The 23310-nt window shown below is 40.1% G+C and overlaps 1 protein-coding gene across 4 annotated transcripts in view; it reads right to left on the reverse strand.

Moving 5' to 3' along the window:
- The window catches only part of LOC137209357 (zinc finger protein 37A-like), a 69463-nt gene that overhangs the window by 43247 nt on the left and 2906 nt on the right, over nucleotides 1-23310 (reverse strand). The window contains exons 1-3 of one of the 4 annotated variants that reach the window (XM_067710973.1): nucleotides 18810-18984; nucleotides 15380-15448; nucleotides 7321-7379 (exon numbers count right to left, since the gene is read on the reverse strand). In XM_067710973.1, coding sequence (XP_067567074.1) covers nucleotides 7321-7379; nucleotides 15380-15448; nucleotides 18810-18975 — 294 coding nt within the window. In that variant the 5' untranslated portion in view covers nucleotides 18976-18984. Of the gene's footprint in view, nucleotides 1-7320; nucleotides 7380-9100; nucleotides 9343-15379; nucleotides 18985-23310 lie in introns of those variants that run through there. The other 3 variants (XM_067710975.1, XM_067710974.1, XM_067710976.1) reach the window with 3 other exon arrangements.

Here is a 23310-nt window from a genome sequence, read left to right on the forward strand (position 1 = left end):
GGATAAGTGAACTGGAAGATAAAATAGTGGAAATAACTACTGCAGAGCAGAATAAAGAAAAGAGAATGAAAGGAATTGAGGACAGCCTCAGAGACCTCTGGGACGACATTAAACACACCAACATTTGAATTAAAGGGGTCCCAGAAGAAGAAGAGGAAAAGAAAGGGACTGAGAAAATATTTGAAGAGATTATAGTTGAAAAAGTCCCTAATATGGGAAAGGAAATAATCAACTCCAGGAAGCACATAGACTCCCATACAGGATAAAATCCCAGGAGAAACAAGCCAAGACAATATTAATCGAACTGTCAGAAATTAAATACAAAGAAAAAATGTTAAAAGAAGCAAGGGAAAAACAAGTAACACACAAGGGAATCCCCATAAGGTTAACAGTTGATCTTTCAGCAGAAACTTTGCAAACCAGACGGGAGTGGCAGGCCATATTTAAAGTGATGAAGGAGAAAAACCTACAACCAAGATTACTCTACCCAGCAAGGACCTCATTCAGATTTGATGGAGAAATTAAAACCTTTAGAGACGAGCAAAAGCTAAGACAATTCAGCACCACTAAACCAGCTTTACAACAAATGCTAAAGGAACTTCTCGAGGCAGGAAACACAAGAGAAGGAAAAGACCTACAATAACAAACCCAAAACAATTAAGAAAATGGTAACAGGGCTTCCCTGGTGGCGCAGTGGTTAAGAGTCCACCTGCTGATGCAGGGGACATGGGTTCGTGCCCCGGTCCGGGAAGATTCCACATGCTGTGGAGTGGCTGGGCCCGTGAGCCACGGCCGCTGAGCCTGCACTCCGCAACGGGAGAGGCCACAACAGTGAGAGGCCCGTGTACCACAAAAAAGAAAAGAAAAGAAAATGGTAATAGGAACATACATATTGATAATTAACTTAAATATAAATAGATTAAATGCTCCAACCAAAAGACATAGACTGGCTGAATGGACACAAAAACAAGACCCGTATATATGCTGTCTACAAGAGACTCACTTCAGACCTAGGGACATACACAGACTGAAAGTGAGGGGATGGAGAAAGATATTCCATGAAAATGGAAATGAAAAGAAAGCTGGAGTAGCAATTTTCATATCAGACAAAACAGACTTTAAAATACAGACTATTACAAGAGACAAAGAAGGACACTATATAATGATCAAGGGATTGCTACAAGAAGAAGATATAACAACTGTACATATTTATGCACTCAACATAGGAGCACCTCAATACATAAGGCAAATACTAACAGCCATAAAAGGGGAAATGGACAGTAACACAATCATAGTAGGGGACTTTAACACCCCATTTTCACCAATGGACAGATCATCCAAAATGAAAATAAATAAGGAAACACAAGCTTTAAATGATACATTAAACAAGATGGACTTAATTGATTTTTATAGGACATTCCATCCAAAAACAACAGAATACACACTTTTTCAAGTGCTTAAGTTCTCCAGGATAGATCATATCTTGAGTCAAAAATCAAGCCTTGGTAAATTTAAGAAATTTGAAATTGTATCAAGTATCTTTTCCGACCAAAATGCTATGAGCCTAACTATCAATTACAGGAAAAAAATCTGTAAAAAATACAAACACATGGATGCTAAATAATACACACCTTAATAACCAACAGATCACTAAAGAAATCAAAGAGGAAATCAAAAAATACCTAGAAACAAATGACAATGAAAACATGATGACCCAAAACCTATGGGATGTAGCAAAAGCAGTTCTAAGAGGGAAGTTTATAGCAATACAATCCTACCTTAAGAAACAAGAAACATCTCAAATAAACAAACTAACCTTACACCTAAAGCAATTAGAGAAAGAAGAACAAAAAACCCCGAAAGTTAGCAGAAGGAAAGAAATCATAAAGATCAGATTAGAAATAAATGAAAAAGAAATGAAGGAAACAATAGCAAAGATCAATAGAACTAAAAGCTGGTTTTTGAGAAGATAAACACAATTGATAAACCATTAGCCAGATGCATCAAGAAAAAAAGGAAGAAGACTCAAATCAATAGAATTAGAAATGAAAAAGAAGTTACAACTGACACCACAGAAATACAAAGAATCATGAGAGAGTACTACAAGCAAAGCTATGCCAATAAAATGGACAACCTGGAAGAGATGGACAAATTCTTAGAAATGCACAACCTTCTGAGACTTAACCAGGAAGAAATAGAAAAGATGAACAATTACAAGCACTGCAATTGAAACTGTGATTAAAAATCTTCCAACAAACAAAAGCCCAGGACCAGATGCCTTCACAGACGAATTTTATCAAACAAATAGAGAAGAGCTCACACCTATCCTTCTCAAACTCTTCCAAAATATAGCAGAGGGAGGATCACTCCCAAACTCATTCTACAAGGGCACCATCACCCTGATAACAAAACCAAAGATGTCACAAAGAAAGAAAACTACAGGCCAATATCAGTGATGAACACAGAGGCAAAAATCCTCAACAACATACTAGCAAACAGAATCCAACAGCATATTAAAAAGATCATACACCATGATCAAGTGGGGTCTATCCCAGGAATGCAAGGATTCTTCAATATATGCACATCAATCAATGTGATACACCATGTTAACAAACTGAAGGAGAAAAACCATATGATCATCTCAATAGATACAGAGAAAGCTTTCAACAAAATTCAACACCCATTTATTATAAAAACCCTCCAGAAAGTAGACATAGAGGGAACTTCCCTCAACATTATAAAGGCCATATATGACAAACCCACAGCCAACATCATCCTCAATGGTGAAAAAAAAACTGAAACCATTTCCACTAAGATCAGGAACAAGACAAGGCAGACCATTCTCACCACTATTGTTCAATATAGTTTTGGAAGCTTAGCCACAGCAATCAGAGAAGAAAAAGAAATAAAAGGGATACAAATTGGAAAAGAAGAAGTAAAGCTGTCACTGTCTGCAGATGACATGATACTATACATAGAGAATCCTAAAGATGCTACCAGAAAACTACTAGAGCTAAGCAATGAATATGGTAAAGTAGCAGGATACAAAATTAATGCACAGAAGTCTCTAGCATTCCTATAGACTAATGGTGAAAAATCTGAAAGTGAAATTAAGAAAACACTCCCATTTACCATTGCCACAAAAAGAATAAAATATCTAGGAATAAACCTACCAAAAGAGACAAAAGACCTGTATGCAGAAAATTAAAAGACAATGATGAAAGAAATTGAAGACGATACAAATAGATGGAGAGGTATACCATGTTCTTGGATTGGAAGAATCAACATTGTGAAAATGACTCTACTACCCAAAGCAATATACAGATTCAATGCAATCCCTATCAAACTACCACTGGCATTTTTCACAGAACTAGAACAAAAAATTTCACAATTTGTAGGGAAACACAAAAGACCCTGAATAGCCAAAGCAGTCTTGAGAACGAAAAATGGAGCCGGAGGAATCAGGCTCCCGGACTTCAGACTATACTACAAAGCTACAGTCATCAAGACAGTATGGTACTAGCACAAAAACTGAAATATAGATCAATGGAACAGGATAGAAAGCCCAGAGATAAACCCATGCACATATGGTCATCTTATCTTTGACAAAGGAGGCAAGAATATACAGTGGAGAAAAGACAGCCTCTTCAATAAGTGGTGCTGGGAAAACTGGACAGGTACATGTAAAAGTATGAAATTTGAACACTCCCTAACACCATGCACAAAAATAAACTCAAAATGGATTAAAGACCTAAATGTAAGACCAGAAACTATCAAACTCTTAGAGGAAAACATAGGCAGAACACTCTATGACATAAATCACAGCAACATCTTTTTTGACCCACCTCCTAGAGAAATGGAAATAAAAACAAAAGTAAACAAATGGGACCTAATGAAACTTAAAAGCTTTTGCAAAGCAAAGGAAACCATAAAGAAGACCAAAAGACAACCCTCAGAATGGGAGAAAATATTTGCAAATGAAGCAACTGACAAAGGATTAATCTCCAAAATTTACAAGCAGTTCATGCATTTCAATATCAAAAAAACAAACAACCCAATCCAAAAATGGGCAAAGACCTAAATAGACATTTCTCCAAAGAAGATATACAGATTGCCAACAAACACATGAAAGGATGCTCAACATCATTAATCGTTAGAGAAATGCAAATCAAAACTACAATGAGATATCATCTCACACCAGTCAGAATGGCCATCATCAAAAAATCTACAAACAATAAATGCTGGAGAGGGTGTGGAGAAAAGGGAACCCTCTTGCACTGTTGGTGGGAATGTAAATTGATACAGCCACTATGGAGAACAGTATGGAAGTTCCTTAAAACAATAAAAATAGAACTACCATATGACCCAGCAATCCCACTATTGGGCATATACCCTGAGAAAACCATAATTCAAAAAGAGTCACGTACCACAATGTTCACTGCAGCTCTATTTACTATATCCAGGACATGGAAGCAACCTAAGTGTCCACGGACAGATGAATGGATAAAGAAGATGTGGCACATATATACAATGGAATATTACTCTGCCATAAAAAGAAATGAAATTGAGTTATTTGTAGTGAGGTGGATGGACCTAGAGTCTGTCATACAGAGTGAAGTAAGTCAGAAAGAGAAAGACAAATACCGTATGCTAACACACATATATGGAATCTAAGGGAAAAAATGCTCATGAAGATCCTAGGGGCAAGACGGGAATAAATAGAGAGACATACTAGAGAATAGAGTTGAGGATATGGGGAGGGGGAAGGGTAAGCTGGGACAAAGTGAGAGAGTGGCATGGATATATATACACTACCAAACATAAAATAGATAGCTAGTGGGAAGCAGCCACGTAGCACAGGGAGATCAGCTAGGTGGTTTGTGACCACCTAGAGGGTTGGGATAGGGAGGGTGGGAGGGAGGGAGACCAAGAGGGAAGAGATATGGGAACATATATATATGTATAACTGATTCACTTTGTTATAAAGCAGAAACTAACACACCATTGTAAAGCAACTGTACTCAAATAAAGATGTTAAAAATAATAAAAAAATTAAAAAAATAAAAGAACAAAATACTTAAGAATAAATTTAAGCAAGTATATGTAAGTTGTATACTCTGAAAACTACAAAACATTGCTGAAAGTAATTAAAAACCTAAATTAATGGAAAAACATCTCATGTTCATGGATTCTAATACTTAATATTCTTAAAGTGGCAAGATTCCCCAAAGTGGTCTACAGATTCAATGCAATCCTTATCAAAATCTCATCTTGGACCTCCCTTGTGGTGCAGTGGTTAGGGACCTGCCTGTCAATTCAGGGGACAGGGGTTTGAGCCCTGGTTTGGGAAGATCCCACATGCTGCGGAGCAACTTAGCTTGTGCACCACAACTACTGAGCCCGTGCACCACAACTACTGAAGCCCACGCGCCTAGAGCCCGTGCTCTGCAACAAAGAGAAGCCCCCACTTGCCGCAACTAGAGAAAGCCCACGTGCAGCAACACAGACCCAACTCAGCCAAAAAAATAAAACAATTAATTAATTAGTTTAAAAAATTATAAAATCTCAACAGCCTTTTTGTGTGGAAATAGGAAAGCTAACATAAAATTCATAAGGCCTTGCAAGAGACCTGCTGCAGAACACAGTTTAGCAGTTTCAAAATAAGTTAAACACAGAATTATCACATGATCCATCAATTTCACTCCCAGGAAAGAACTGAAAATAGGTCTTCAGACAAAAACTTGTACATGAATGCTCACAGCAGCACTACTCCCAATAACCAAACATGGAGTCACCCCCAAATGCCCATCAAATGATGGATAAACAAAAGGTAGTATATACATACAATGGAATATTAATCAGTCATAAAAGTGATGAAGTAGTAATACAAGCTACAACATGGATGGGTCTTGAAAACATGATCAGTGAAAGAAGCCACCCACAAAAGGCTTCATGATTCCATTTATATGAGCTATCCGGAAAAGGCAAACCCATAAACAGAAAACAGATTAGCAGTTGCTAGGGGCTGAGGGGAATGGGGAGTAACTGTTTATTAAGCTATATAGTACTGCTTATTAAGGGTAAGGGTTTTCCTTTTGGTGTGATGAAAATATTCTGGAAGTAGGTGGTGTTTATGGTTGCATAACATCATGAATGTACAAAATGCCACTAATTTCTACACTTTTAAATGGTTGAAATGTGAATTTCATGTTATATGTATTTTGCCACAATTAAAATAGGGGAATCCCTTGCCATATTCTACAAAGATTTATATTCTGCCCAGTCCTCAGTATTGTCACATAGCCTGCCTCATCCTACTAACCAACCTAGGTCACCCTGGTCTACCCAGACTTGTCCCTTCTTTGAACAACCATGAGTCCTAATGATGCTCTAATTCATTTGAATTATTTATCACATTTTTTTTTCAACATCTCAACTTTTCCCCTGGATTAGACAAAAATCATTCACTTTATTCCTACCACTTCTTTATGCAACTGCAAGACTGTCACTAGAAGGTTCACAATGTCACTGGACATCCCTGTGGCGTAGTGGTTAAGAATCTGCCTGCCAATGCAGGGGACACGGGTTTGAGCCCTGGTCCGGGAAGATCCCACATGCTGCGGAGCAACTAAGCCCGTGTGCCACAACTACTGAGCCTGCGTGCTGCAACGAAGAGTAGCCCCCACTTGCTGCAACTAGAAAAAGCCAGCGTGCAGCAACGATGACCCAACGCAGCCAAAAATTAAGAAAAAGAAGGTTCACAATGTCACCTAATGAGGTCTATCAAAAAACTTTTTTATGGCCCAGTTTCACAACTCAGTAAGATCACAGGATCTGCATTTACCTACATGGCACCTTTGTCCTACTGTTGATCTGCTGTTCTAAATCAGAAGTCAGCAAACCTTTTCAGTAAATGTCCACATAGTAAACATTTTAGGCCTGTGAGCCACACAGTCTCTGTCACAACCACTCAACTCTGCCCTTGTAATTTGACGGCAGCCACGGCCATAAATGAATGAGCATGGCTGTGTTCCAATAAAACTTTACAGACACTGAGATTTGAATTTCATACAGTTTTCACATCACAGACTACTACTCTTGATTTATTTCTCAATCATCTAAAAATTCTTAGTTTGTGGGCCATAAAAACACAGGCAGCATGCTACATTTGGCCCATGGACTGCAATTTGCTGACTTCTGTTCTATATTTTTCCTGATGTTAACATATCTATTTCTACTATTTCATATGAATGCATAGATATTTTATAAACCTCAAATAATCAGTGTTAAGCAAAACTGTGCATAAATTAAACGACTCACCTGGGATGTGATCATTTTCTGCTGCTCCTGGAAGAATGTAGAGAACTGAGGGGCTACACCTGAAAAAGAAGGAAAGCTCATGAGTGACATCACCTGCCTAGAAAGCTCCACATAGCAGCTGGCGAAACACCTCAGAATGGGAGACACTTTGAGAAGCAGCAGAAAGGATAACAGTGAGGGAGGGAAGCACTCGGGTGTCCATGCATGACTCTGGGATGATTATGTAATATTTGGACAAGTTCGTTTTCAAATGTAAAAACATTTGGTTTCTGCTGATTTGTTAACAATGTATGCTCTAACACAGAAAAAATATAAACAACACATTTAACTAATTAACCCAATTAGGAAAAGCCAAGGAATAGAACACAATGCTTTCATTAAAACTGATGCTGAGCAAAAATATTCAGCACAAAAATTTGTAATGTTCATTACAAACCAGAGAATCTCAACAAGGTTCTGAAAAAAAGGATGGGGTATTTTTGGAAGGAAAAAAGGGCTGGTCTTTTTTGGAAGGAAAAAAAACGGTTTACTCTTAAATTGGTTTCAGGTCTCAAAAGTATTTTTTAATTAAAAAAAAACAAACCAAACCAAACTAGTTTTGACTTATCTGTTGTTAATGCAGAAAAGACCTGCCTAGACCATCAAGAGACTCCATGTCTCCTCTTGATTCTGCCATAACAAAACGTAGAACTGTAACCACTTAACATTTTTGACCCACTTCTTGCCCACCCCAATCCAACTCCATCTTTTAAGTAAAGCAGAAATAGACCTGTCTTAAGTCCAAGTCTTAACGACCTGTCTTGCAGTACCATCTCTGATTCTGTAAGATCGGGATACAGGGGGCATCGGTATATCTCTAGTTGTGCCGAGTGTGGGGACAGCTCAGAGCTCAGAAAGAGTGGAGTAAAGAGTGAAGGAAGACGGTAATTCCCTCCCCTGTGGCTGGTCAGCTCTTCCCGCCACAGGATGCCTTCACAACTCCCCAAGAAGCAGTATCTTCTGTTCCTTTTGTCTTGTCCTCCTACCCCAACCACAGCGTACATCTCTCTGGAAAGTTGGCCCAAGGTTTCCACCATCACCCAGTCTGTGAGTCTGCATATGACTGGTTCCGGCAGGAGGACCCAAATTGCTTCCAGCTGAGCAACAAGCGTCTTTGCACCTGGGCTCTGGATCTCTCCTGAGGTCTCAGGCGCACTGATTGTCCTACCGGGACAATTCCCGCTCCCGGGAATCCCCCTTCCTACCTCACAAAAGCCGCTTTGTTGCAAGAAAGGTGAAACCTAAGCCAGTTAGAATATTCATCCAAGATCGAAAGCTCCTGGACCTTAAGCAGGACCTCCTGTAAAAGCAAACTGGTGCTACTGAGGGCACAGGCAAAGCTGGAGGGGGTCAGAGGGGCCTGGACGCCTCCACTTATGTTCACAGGTTCTTTAGAAACAAGAAGAAATCCCCCCAAACCAATGCTGCATTCACTTCAAAACTATTTCCTTGAGGGGTTAGGGTACTCAAGCTGCTTACTGCTGCGACCGACTCATGCTCAGATTTCATGCTGGGCAGAGAACGAGGCATGGGATCTATCCTTGCTCCTTCCCCTGCTCTCTTCGCCACTTTGAATTCCTATCCCGTCTTGGAGCCTCACTGTTAGAAAGGGGACGCGACGCTGACCACAGGTGGTTGGGAGGATTCAGCGAGATACTGAGTGGAAAAGAACAAGGGTCTCCGCTGAGAAGAAAAGTGCGCATCTACTGACAGCCAAGGGCCAGTTTCCGCGCGGTCTTACCGAGGCCTCAAACGACAGGGCACCTTGGAGATGAGAAAATTAAGCGCTGGGACGTGCAGGTTCTCAACAGGTGCATAAAAACGGGGCCAGATTTACACCGAATCTGGACACAAAGCCGTTTCCTCTTTCACCCGCCTCTAGCCTGGAGCTCATCTTCCCCCGGTGCTCCACGGCAGCGTCCTGCTCGCCAGCTGCCGGGGTCGCAGCCGCCGGAGGCTCCGCAACCATCTCCTCGCGAGACAGCGGCCGCGGAACGGGAACACGCCCAGCATCCGGGGGGAGGGGGGAGGAGGAGGCAGTGCACATGCGCAGAAGGCCCATAGTGACAGCCCCGTCCTGTGCCAGAAAGCTGTGCACGGTACATTTCCTGAAAGCCTTAGAGCCACTTCAATTAGAAAAGTCTCTGCGATGGAAATAAACTTATGGTTACTAAAGGGGAAGGGGGGAGCGATAAGTTAGGAGTTTGGGATTACTATATGTAAAATAAACAAGGACCTACTGTATAGCATAGGGGAATAATATTCAGTTTCTTGTAGTAACCTATAATGGAAAAGAATCTGAAAGTATTTTTATGTGTATGTATATAGATTATATAAAACTGAAGTTCTATATATATATATACACACACATATATGACTGAATCACTTTGCTGTGCACCTGAAACTAATACAACACTAAATCAAGTATACTTCCTTCAATTAAAAAAAAAAGGGTCGGTGACTTTGGGCACATTGGGTAAAATTGCCACATTTAGCAAATACAAGCCATGAGACATACTTTTATTCGTTGTTCATCTGAAATAAATTTTAAGTATCTAAATTACATATCTTTCATTAATTATTTTCCTGATATATTGGCTCTCCTTAACAGTTCCTTGCAGAATTGAGTTATAGAATTTCTTCCAGAGACTGTTACATTGCTCCATTTTCATTATAACATATCTTCTACAGTAGTCACATCTCTCTTACTTCGTTCTTTGTCCATTGGACATTCATTAATGAGAAAAGACATTCAACTTTAGCGTTCTGAGCAGATATAATGGCATAAAGTTAACAACTCTAGGAATTGCTCTTCAGATTTGATTTGTTGAAACAATACCATTATTCATGGCAGAACTTGCCTTTTCCATTCTTCAGGATTATGATGGATCTCTTGATTAACAAGTTTTTAACATGCTGTCTGTCCACTGATAAAAGAAAACTTTTTGTCAATTTTTTTCCTTTCCTTTTTAACACTACACATGACAATTCCACTTGTCCTCATGCTATAAGAGCAGTTAGTAACATCCATGTAAAAGAATCAAATTCTTCAAGAGATGAAACTCATTTCAAAATACAGTCATGGCAAGTACAATAATGATTATCCACAAGTCAAAATTTATTTTCCTATTCCTATTATTCCATAAGTAATGTTTTCCCTTTTAAGAACAGTCTGACATGAAGATTTCACTAAGTTTCATTAAACAGTGGAATATTTCACTAACACTTTTTGATCTTCTTTCAATTTCCATAATCCTATTGCTAAAAAGATATTGAAATCTATGTACAAGAAATAAGCAAATTAGCTTCATTCAATGGAATATTTAAAAGGTTAAACAAGAACTGGGAGCCTTGAGAATTAAAATATTATTTCAGTGCTTTAAATAAACTGAGAACTCTTACAGCTGTGTTTGTTAAAGAGAGTCAATGAGTTTCTGAATGCAAGAGAAATGAAAAATACTGAATGCCAATTTAAAAAATCACAAAAATCCTTTAATCACTCAATTCAAATAGTATAAGTGCTGAAGTAAGAGAACAACTTCATGACAATTACTTCAACATCAATAGAAAGAACATCAGAAGCTATTTGAACAGCAAGCATTGTGCAGAATATGGGCAGCACAGTCATCATCTTCCACAGAATCATTCATGTTTTGTTTAACCTTGGAATAAACATGTCTGCACCTTTATGCAAACATCCACCAAAATTTGTATTTTTATTACCTCAACCAAAAGCAATGTAGAAGCAAGGGGAAAATATGTATTTTCTGCATTGTAATTGCTTGCATCCACAGCAATGATGCTAAAAAGAAAAAAGATGAGGGATTTAGAGCATTGATAATCTCTGTAATCATAAGTGAAGCTATTTTTGTTGTTGTTGCAGTGGACTTTATCCTGGCACTTGCAATTTTTTTTTTAAGGTTTTTTTTTTTTTTTTTTGGTACGCGGGCCTCTCACTGTTGTGGCCTCTCCCGTTGCGGAGCACAGGCTCCAGATGCGCAGGCTCAGCAGCCATGGCTCACGGGCCCAGCAGCTCCGCGGCATGTGGGATCCTCCAGGACCAGGGCACGAACCCGTGTCCCCTGCATCGGCAGGCGGACTCTCGACCACTGCTCCACCGGGGAAGACCCTTTTTAAAGGTTTTGAACTTTTGTCTACGTTGGGTCTTCGTTGCTGTGCGTGGGCTTTCTCGTTGCAGTGGGCTTTTGTTGCTGTGCGTGGGCTTTCTCTAGTTGCGGTGAGCGGGGGCTGCTCTTCATTGCAGTGCGCAGGCTTCTCATTGCATTGGCTTCTCTTGTGGAGCACGGGCTCTGGAGCACAGGCTCAGTAGTTGTGGCACACGGGCTTAGTTGCCCTGCACCATGTAGGATCTTCCCCGACCAGGGCTCGAACCCGTGTCCCCTGAATTGGCAGGCGGATTCTTAACCACTGTGTCACCAGGGAAGCCTTGGCACTTGAAATTTTGATTGCAACTCTGGAATTAGAAAATACTCTGGCAGCAGTACATGCAGTCATGTGAGCTGAAAGACTGGTGATGATGTATGGCGTGGAGGGTATTTACAGCTTCCGCTGCAATTACTATATCTCAATCTGAATTCCTATTAATCAAAAAATTTATTTTATTTCTTTCTATAGTACTAGCTGAAGAAATTATACATCTCTTATGCTTAGCTGTTAGTATATGCCGGTTTATATCTGACTCACTACATTTTTTTTTTGCCTTGTGGCCACACTACACAGCTTGTGGGATCTTAGTTCCCCAACCAGGGACTGAACCCATACCCTTGACAGTGAAAGCATGGAGTCCTAACCACTGGACCACCAGGGAATTACCACTACCATTTTTACATACTGTAAAAAAATCTTCAAAGGGAATTTTTCCTTGCTTAATTAATTTCCACTTCTCAGAAAATTCATCATAAAGTTTAAACTTGCATTTTTGTGTTTTAGGATTCAAATGTACACAAATAAAAACAGATAATAGCAACCACTGCAAAAATTGAAATGACTGAACTTGATAATCCTATGACACATTAATGTGTCTGTCATTCACACGTCTGAACTCACAAATAACCACAAACAGGTTGAACCATTGAAAGTGTTGTGAATTTTCAAGAGTGGCATCAGCCTTAGCTTTAAAATTTTTTGGTAAGAGTATAAGACCTTTTGTGTACTGATAATCAGCAGCACTTAGGAGATATAATTGATTATTTTATAATTTTTTATTAATTGGACCACATCCTTAGTTTGCAGGGGGAGTTCGAAACAGATATTCCTTTCCCCTTTTTCATTAAACACTGGGCCATTGGTCTCCAGGGATGGGCCCTCCTATCTTATATCACTGGGTCTGGGATCAAACTGTGACAACAGCACGGTGGAGAACAGCAGAGGATTTTGCAATAACATAACATTTGTGGGGAGCCATGGTCTCTGTAGGGTGGGTGCCCTCAAGCTGATCGTCACTAGGTCCTTCCAATTTAAGGATGACTAACCAGGTAGCATCCTGCTACCTAATGAGACAGGCTAGTATGTCTTTTGCATACAAGGAAAATAAGGGAGAATATTGGAGCAGCCCCTACCTACAGATCAAGCTCGCCAGGTGAGGGTGGGAGGGTAACTGTTCCCATCCCTTTAGGGAACCTTTGCTCAGTACGATAGCCAATTACCCTAAGCAGCCCTGGAGACCGCATCCAGACTAGGTGCATCACAACACATAGGGACCAAGTGGGGACCTCTTTGCTCAGACTACAGCACCCTAAGCTCAGGGTGGGCTCAGCTTTCTGAGCTCTGACACAATTGGACTGGATAACCAGAAAAACCCAACAGATACAACACTACGCGGTGGCTGCTAAAGCAAGTATGTCAACAGCCAGCAGAGCCTTCCCAAGCATTATGTGCTGTCAGCTGGACCCAGTTAGTAAGCCAAAAGCCGGCTGGAGACATATTATCCTCATCCGTCACTGAACCACCCGGCTCACTGCACCAATTGTTTTAAGACGTACCTGGGATTTGTTTTAATCAGGCATGATAAAATGATAGACATGGAGACAACTGTCTTTGAAAGAAGACTTCATTACTTACAATGTTCAAGAGGATGGGAGACACCACACCATGCAGGGCCACATGGGGAAACACCAGTCAAGAGACAGAAGACATGAAGAGAAATCATGAACGAAAGCCTTTCTTACTACAGTGGTGGTGATAAACTATAGTAACCTAACTATACTATGTTAGGTGGGGAAGTGCCCTATTGGGCAGGAAGCAAAACACAGATGGTGGGGTTTTTATGCACCTGTGGAAACACAGGGATGGTATGTATGCCAACATCTTTAGCCATTAACTTGGCCCATGATTTCAAGATGCTAAACCATCAATTATAGAATATCAAAAATGACTATTACATTAATACACCATACTAACAGAAAAAACTCATATTGTTATCTCATTTAATAATATATGATTATCTCAATAGATGCAGGAAAGCATTCAACAAAATCCAGCACCCTTTCATGATACAAGACAGAACAAACTAGGAATAGAATGGAATTGCCTCAACCTAATAAAGGCCATTTTTGAAAAACCCACAGTTAACGTCATATTTGATGATGGAAGACTGAACGCTTTCCTCCTAAGATCAGGAACAAGACAAAGATGTTAAAAACAAAATCTTCCAATTCAGAAACCCTCTCCACATAGGTAGAAGGAAAGAAAAATCATTTCCTAGGCCCAGCATGATGCACTTATTTGTTTCACTTGGTGCGCTTGCCCAGCATGGTGTGAAACTGCCACTCCCTGCCATACCCCTTTTCTTTCAAAGGCCACATCATGACCAAATCAGGTGTCTCTTCCCCAAGGAGCTCCACAGCTACTCCATCCAGAGTACAGAATATGATAGCCTTTTAGTTGCACAACAGGTCTCTCCCCAATAGGTTTACAGAAGGATCAGGAGAAAGTAAGAACATGCATTCCCAAGTTAGAGGACCTATCTGCATGGGAATTGTGGAGGAAAAGGAACAAGTAGGAGACTGATGCAAAATACCAACCCTCTGTATCGATCTGCCGCCAGATGGAAAATGAGAAATTTCTGAGGAAATTGCAGAATAAGTAGCACCAGGCTTTATTAGAGCAGGCAGAGATTAGCCTGAGGGAAAGTTACTGACACATGTGGTTCACCAGCTCCCACCTCTGAGATTCTCACAATCTGCCAATTTTGAGCCATTTGCCAAGTATTTCCTGGCTGAAGGTTTTGTTCTAGGTCCTGCTGATTCTCTTGTCCCTGGGAGTCTCTCTCTACAGTCCCCTCTCGCTGATCCCGTCACAGGCTGACTGGAGTAGGGAGCATTCCCTTTAGCAAGGAGTTCTAATTGAGCAGCCAACACAGAAGCCTTTCTTTTTTTCACTTTCTCTAGATTATCCCCAAAGTGAGTCCCTGCTGCTCAGATTTGACTAACAGTCTGTCCTTGCCATCCTCCCACTTTTCCTTAATTTGGATTTGGACAGTTGGCTAGAGAGTCAAAACAAAGGTTGCTAAAACTAGAGCATATTTTGACCTGACCCCAGGTTCACATCAGGGAATTTTGAGAAAGCCTCAACAAACCACTGACGGAAATCAGTGGGGGACTCACATGTCTTCTGGGTACACTGTTGCAGTATCTCCCAGCTCAACTTCAGTGGAAAGGCTTCGAGTACAGCTGTTAGCAACCCTTCTCAAAGAGTTCGTAACTTCCTTAGTTACTCCACAGTTACGAGGGGTGGCGTGGCAAAGAGTCAGCTTCCCCTGGCCACCTTTATGTAGTGATCTTCCAGACCCTAACGTGACTGCTCTATCAAAGGAGCAAAATCTGCTAATTACAGGATTCCACGCAGCTGCTGGTTGCTGAATTCTATGCAATAAATCAGTATACATTCCCATGTGTGGGCTGTAAGTTGAAAACACACTGAGGTGTATGTCTTCTGGGGCATGGGGAGAAGAAGCGTTTAAATGAGTAACATCAGCTGGTGAGAAAGGCACTTGAATTACCCAGGAGTCCTGGCTGGCTTCTCAATGGCATCAGCTGTGCTGGTGACCCAAATAGGATGGGCTGGTTTCCTTCATGTTGAGACAAGAAAAATATGAATCATGTGGGCACTTTGGTTTCCCTTCCTGTGTTTACATTAATCAGTTGAACACCTTGTTTGCCTTTTTCCAAGTGACTAGTACAGCTACTCTCCATATGTTGCCTTACTACGCAGACTCTTTTATCCAAGCTCTTAATCTTTCCATGATTCTCCCTTTATCATATGTGCCTTCCTAGCTATGTGTGGATAATAAGGGACTACTTAAGGTGTCATCTGGTCTAAGACATGAAATGGACCCAGTCTAGGCCACAAAGTACATAACTCTGTGTCCTCAAACCGAGCAGGTAATTTATTACCAGCTAAAGAAGTTGTGCCCTGGGCTTCCCTGGTGGCGCAGTGGTTGAGAGTCCACCTGCCGATGCAGGGGACGCGGGTTCGTGCCCCGGTCCGGGAAGATCCCACATGCCGCAGAGCAGCTGGGCCCGTAAGCCATGGCCGCTGAGCCTGCGTGTCCGGAGCCTGTGCTCCGCAACAGGAGAGGCCACAGCAGTGGGAGGCCCACGTACTGCAAAAAAAAAAAAAAAAAACCCTGAAGGGAACCACCCATCTGAAAGATCATCACCTCACTCTTCCCCTAAGTCAGTTTCAGGCACGGAGGGGTAAAGACATTCAGGGAAAGTAGGAGGAGGGACAAGCAGAGTGAGGAGGAGTAGGGTTCTGTGAAAGAGGAAATGTATTTAATTCTCACATTTTTCTCTCCTGTTTTTTCGATATTTCCTTCTGGCTATCCAAATAATTTTTAACTCCTCTTAGGATAGTTAGAATTATATTCATCCCATAAATATCAGCAACTCACTTACTGGAATAAAGTCCTTCTAAGAACTTCTGCAAATCAAAAGAATTGTCCTCTGCCCACTGCAGGATTGGAGTCTCAACGTGTATGCCCATTCCCAATGTGACAGACAGATACTAACTGCTTTAAAAAAAGAGACCTGCAGGCAACATTCCTGGCTTCCCGTATTTTCCAACCATACGGTGATCTTGATGAGAGTTTAGAGCCCATTATTACCCATGTTCATTCAATAGTAAAATCTTGAATTTGAACAGGGAGGTTTGTTTAGCCAGTATTCCAAAAAAGCATAGAGCTAAAATAACTTAGGGTCTTTTACTGACTATTGTGAGGCCACAGACTTTCAGTTGATTTGGCTCAAATCAAGAACTGCCAGACTCATCCCATTCTTATTACCAAAATTGTTGGAGAAATATAATTAAAAATAAAAATTTCTCCCAACACAGAAAACCTACTTACAAAGGTAGAAGACAAAGAATTTTATCATTGAATAAGCATAAAACCAGAATGTGATGTGCATTACAGGCAATCTGCTAAGAGACTGCAAAGACAGAGAGAAATCTCACCCTTTTATAAAGCCAAGCAGGTACAACTCATTACATACATGTTCTCAAGATAAACAATAACTAGTCCTTAAGTAAGAGGACTTGACAGTACCATTTATTGCACATAGTTCACCCAAAATTCATCTGGTAATTGGGATGACCATCTGTTGTCTTTATAAAAGGAAAAACAAGCTTCTCATATCTTTATGACAGGAGGCAGTTTTGCAACTTGGAGCAAGGAACCCATTGAAGTTAGGCTCCCACCCTCCCCCAGAAACTGGGAAAAAGGAGTGCTATCTCCCTGGAAGTATTTCAAAGAGATGGCTCTGAGGCTCCTTGAGAAAGATACTCTGTAGGGGTGCAAAACTGCCAAGAGGCTTTTTAAAAGCTTCATATTCATCTCAAAGGGATAAAAAATTTACAAGTTTACAAAAGAAAATGCTCTACAAAAACAAAGGGGGGATGTCTCTTCCATTATTTTTAACAGAGAATAATAATCCTCTTACTTTTCATTTCTATTTGCCCTTACACCACTCTCACCACTTCTAGTTAATATTGTACTGAAGGTCTTAACGGCAATTAGGAAAGAAGATGCAACAAAAGGCATACAGATGGGAAATAAAGAGGTAATGCTATTGCTATATGCAGATGGCATGACCTTGTATATAGAAAATGCTTAGAAACCCAATGAAAAATATTAGAATAAATGAGTTCAGCAAAGTTACAGGACACAAGATCAATATATATATATCAATTGATCTTGTATACACTAGCAATGAGCATTCCAAAAACAAAATTAAGAAAACAAACTTATTTGCAATAGCATCAAAAGAAAACAATTCTTAGCAGTGAATTTAACAAAAGGAGTGTAACATTTCTACAAAGAAAACTGAAAGACCTGTACAAGGCTTGCCTGATGAAAAGTTCACTGAAAGATTTTTAAAGATCTAAATAAATGGAAAATCGGCAAGATGGCAAAAATAAGATTCCAGCCCTCTCTCTCCCCAGAGACACCAATTTAACAACAATCCATGGATGAAAACCAATATATGCAATACATTATGGAAGTCCCAGAAGGACAAGAGAAAGACAGCAGAAATATATTTGCATGTCAAAAGGTGAAAAATAAATCTGAAAAAATTCAGGAGAATTTTACCTTAGTGAAACTTCTAGGGATTCAGTGGTGTAGAGCATGTCAAGATATCCCTTCTATACATGCTTGAAGTGTTAGTGGCAGATAGGGATGCTGTTTGGAGCCTTTGGTAAGCTCACTTCTTGTGAGCCAATTCCTTAAAACCAATCAATCTCTCTGGAGTTTATGCATATTTAATTTAATTATGCCTATTTTAAAAGAGGATGCGGTCATTTAATTTTCTTCTACGTTTATAGGCAATTATACCTTTATCATTAAATTACATGTCAATATCAGTTAGGGTCGCTTTATTTGAAAGTAACAGTAACAGCCAAGAAACCATTAAATAAATGTGCATGCACTCATGTAATTCCATATATGTGATCTTATAAAATCCACTTGGAATGAAGATACCTCAGACTCCTCAGCTTCCGTTCTATAGATAGCAGAGACAGTGAAGTTACACTGAAGGGCTGCAGTTAATAGAGGGAGGCAGAATTGAAGAAAATGAAAAAACTTTTTTTGCTCTCAAGCATCAGACTGATAAGAAGAAAGTGTGGAAGGAAGATGAATAAAACAAAGCTCAGCACCTACTCTCTGCCCTTTGGTTCCACGTGGAAACTATTATTACATCCTGCTCTTTTCAAAAGAATAAAAGTTCAAGTCTTCTCGATATAAGATACCTACTCCCTGATCTGTCTCTATCTCACACCAAACACCCAAATGTCTACTCAATCTTACTCATTGCCTCTTGCCTTTCTCTCTTATTTAGAGCCCTTCCACACCACCATTTCCTCATACTAGGCATTCATCACTTCTCATCTAAACTACTATAAAAGACTCCTTCCTGGTTTCCCTTCCTCACCTGAACTCCAATTCATCCCGTATATCCAATTTTTAAAAATCTTTTTTTTAGGGCTTCCCTGGTGGCGCAGTGGTTGAGAGTCCGCCTGCCGATGCAGGGGACACGGGTTCGTGCCCCGGTCCAGGAAGATCCCACATGCCGCAGAGTGGCTGGGCCTGTGAGCCATGGCTGCTGGGCCTGCGCGTCCGGAGCCTGTGCTCCGCAACGGGAGAGGCCACAACAGTGAGAGGCCCGCGTACCGCAAAAAAACAAAATAAAACTTTTTTTTACTAAATAAAACACATATACAGAAAACCATACAAATATACAACATAAATAAATGTTATTAGGCAAACATCCTAGTAATTACCACTAGGTCAAGAAATAGAACTTTACCAGCCACCCTAAAAATCTTTCCCTTGCCCAATTTACCTCTCCCCATAGTAATATCATCTTGAATTTTAGAGTCATTCTTTTTTCGTTTCTTTACAGCATGTGTTATCTCTAAGTGTGCATCTCTAGCATTATAGTTTAGTCTTTCCCATTTAAAAAAGCAAGAAAATAAGAACTGATTATGGCTTTCAATTTTTTCTACAGATTTTCTTCTATATCTTTCTGTTCTTTTCAATTTGGCTTTGAAAAACCTGGGGCATCTGACATGGTGCAGTCCAGATTTTGCTGCTTACACATTCATGGTGCAGTCAGTGTTCCTTTGTCCTCTGTACTCCATGCAAACTGGCTGCTGGATTTACAGGCCTAATCATGCTGAGGGTGATCACTTTAGCAAGACCATATGCAGTGTGTGTTCTTTTACCATGAGGCATATAATTAACTAGTAGTCTCTCTTTGTAACAACTGATGATGCCATTAATTCACTGGACGAGGCAAAATAATGATGTCCTAATTTTATCATTACATTTTTATATATAGACTTTGTTAGAATAATTTTAATTTATAGAAAAGACAGTACAGCGAGTTCTCATATAACCCACACTATCTAGCTCCCAATATGATTAACAGTTTATATCAGTATGGCACATTTGTTACAATTAAGGAACCAATATTGATCAATTACTATTAACTAACATCCACACTTTACTCAGATTTCCTTGGTTTTCATCTAATGTCGTCTTCTGTTCCAGGACCCCATCCAGAATATCACATTACATTTGGTTGTCATATCAACTTAAGCATTTCTTGGCTATGACAGTTTCTCAGACTTTCCTTGTTTTGTATGAACTTCACAGTTTTGAGATGTACTGGTCGGGTACTTTTCAGTATGCCTCTTGGCTGAAATTTGAAATTTTTCTTAAGATTAAACTGTGGTTGTGGGATTTGGGAAGGAAAAGCACATAAAATGCCACTTTCATCACATCAGACCAGAGGTACACACCATCAACATGACCTACCACTGCTGATACTGACCTTGATCACTTGTTTGTCCAGTTTCTCCATGGTTGTTATATTTTTATGTCTTTCTTTCCATACAGTACACTTTAGAAGTAACCATGCACAGCCACAAGAATGGGGAGTTATGCTCTTCCTCCTTGGTGGCAATCTACATAAATTATTTGGAATTTTACATAGGAGCTCTGTTCTCCCCCATTTATTTAATAATTTGTATCAGTATGATTGGCTCCTGTGGTCCTCTGACATATCCTCATCAAGGTGGTATTTTTTTGTTTGAGCACTTCCTTACATTCTGGTACTATAAGATGCTCCAGGCTTCTTCTATTTATTTCCTGCCCAAGTCCTACAATCAGCAACTTCTCCAAGAAGCCCTGGTTCCTTTTATGGGAATATGGTTTTAGGAACCAAGATCTGGGCACTGCATGTACATACTGCTATTAGGGTTTTGGTGTTTTTATAGTCTCTCAGATGACAGAGCAAGGGAATATTTTGTGTACACTAACGTGTACATAAGCCTATTTATATAATTCTCATATATAACCATATGTATCTATATTAAATTAAACATGAGTTCATACTGATGTTTCCAACTCTAATCCAGAGTACCACGTGGATCATTCTAGCCTCCTCTTCTCACTGATATGTAACCTTCCAATGCAATAGTGATAAACCTGGCTCCCTCATCTGCCATCCACTTACTTAACTGTTCCATTCCAGTATAAATCAGAATTGCTAACCTGTACCCCATGGAAAACAAGTTTATCACCTAGAGTGCTTATGTGCAGTTTCTTTTGTCTTGAGGCTAACAGTCTCATTTCCAAAGTTAGTTAGCACCTTTTCTGCCCACCTCCTTCAGGGAAGTTGTTACATAGATTCTCTTGTCATAGTCTGCAATACTTCCTGGTATTCCTTGAACTCCTCAATGATTTTTAAATTTGCCTACATTAAGGCTCCCTATTTGTGCTGTAAACTTCTGTGGGTTTGGACAAATGCATAATGTCATGTATCTATCATTATGGTATCACACAGAATAATAAACAGCTTCACCAATCAGGAAAAAATATTCTGTGCTTCATCTATTTAACCCTCCCAACGTCCCCCTAAAGGTCTTGCAAATACTTATCTTTTTACTATCTCTATAGTTTTGCCTCTTCCAAGGTCATATAATATGAATCATACATTGTACAGCCCTTTCAGACTGACTTCTTTCACTAAGCAATATGCATTTAAGATTCCTCTATGATTTTTAGTGACTTAACACCTCGCTTCTTATCAATGAATAATATTCCATTGTATAGATGTACCACAGTTTGCTTAACCATTCACCTACTGAAGCATATCGTGGTTACTTCCAATTTTGGAAATGAACCTGCTATAAATATTCATATGCAGGCTTCTGTGTGAATCTAAATTTTCAAATAAGTTGAGTAATCACCCAGGAGAGCAATGGCTGAATTGTAATGATAAGACTACTTTTACTTCTGTAAGACATTGCCAAAGTTTGCAAATATCTTCAACCTCAATTTACAGTAAGAAATACATTTAAATTCATGATCCAATACAAACATTCATTCAACATTTTTTTAAAAGATTTTTGGCTGCGTACGGCCTTAGTTGTGGCACGTGGGATCTTGGTTGAGGCACGCAGGATCTTAGGTTTCAGCGTGTGGGCTCTTCGTTCCGACGCGCAGGTTTTCTCTAGTTGTGGCAAGCAGGCTCCAGGGTGCATGGGCTCTGTAGTTGTGGTGCGTTGAGTTCCAGAGCGCGTCGGCTCTGCTGTTTGTGGCACGCAGCCCTCTCTAGTTGAGGCGTGCGAGCTCAGTAGTTGCGGCACGCAGGTTTAGTTGCCCCACGGCATGTGGGATCCCCGTTCCCCGACCAGGCATTGAACCCGTGTCCCCTGCACTGGAAGGCAGATTCTTTACCACTGGACCACCAGGGAAGCCCCTCACTCATTGACTATTAACAATGTGCCAGTTTTAGGCACTGGATTCATAGTAGTGCGTAAAATAGATAAAACTCCCAGTTCTGATGGAGTTTATATTCTAGTGAGGGACTATAAAATAATAGAGACTAAGTAAAATATTTTGTATACTAAATGAAACCTTGGCAAAAAACTAAAGTATTAAAGTGGGATAAAGAGTTTACAGAAAACAAAGAACTATGGAGACAATAAAAAAATCAGGAGTTGGGGTGGAGATGGAAGGACGAAAAGGCAGCGTGCAGAGGAATTCTAGGGCAGTGAAAATACTCAGTATACCATAATGATGGATAAATGTCATGAATACATTTGTCCAGACCATAGGATGTACAATACCAAGAGTGAACTGCAATGTAAATGATGGACTTTTACAATGTGTCAATGTAAGCTCATCAATTATAACATACACACCACTCTGGTGCGGGATGTTGGTAACACGGGAGGCTGTGCGTGTGTGGGAAATGGGAACTCTCTGTACCTTCCCCTTAATTTTGCTATGAACCTGAAACTGCTCTAGAAAGATTGTCTTAGTTTTTTTAAAAAAAGCTGCCAGAAGACTGATTCAATCTTTAGTACACACATGTACTAGTCTGCTAAGGCTGCTGCCTTAGTCATTCAGGCTGCTATAACAAAACACCACAGACTGGATAGCTTATAAACAACAGAAATTTATTTTGCACAGTTCTGGAGGCTGGGAAGTCCAAGATTAATGCACAAGTATGGTTGCATTCTGGTGAGAACTGTCTTCCTGGTTAACAGACAGCAATTTCTCACTGTGTCCTCACATGGTGGAAAGGCTGGGGTTCCCATTCATGAGGGCTCCACTCTCCAGACATAATCACTTCCCAACTGTCCCACCTTCTAATGCCATCACACTGGAGATTAAATTTCAACATATGAATTGGGGTGGTGGGACACAAACATTCAGCTGCCATAACAAAATATCACCACAGACTAGGTGACTTAACTGAAATTTATTTGGCTCAGTTTTGGAAGCTGGAAGCCCAAGGTCAAGGTGTTGGTAGATTTGTATTCTCCTTGGCTTGCAAATGGCTGCCTTCTCGCTGTGTCCTTGCATGGCCTTTTCTTTGTGCAATGATCATCCTTGGGTCTCCTCCTCTTTTTATAAGG

This window comes from Pseudorca crassidens, chromosome 16, assembly GCF_039906515.1.
Source record: "Pseudorca crassidens isolate mPseCra1 chromosome 16, mPseCra1.hap1, whole genome shotgun sequence".
NCBI lineage: Eukaryota > Metazoa > Chordata > Mammalia > Artiodactyla > Delphinidae > Pseudorca > Pseudorca crassidens.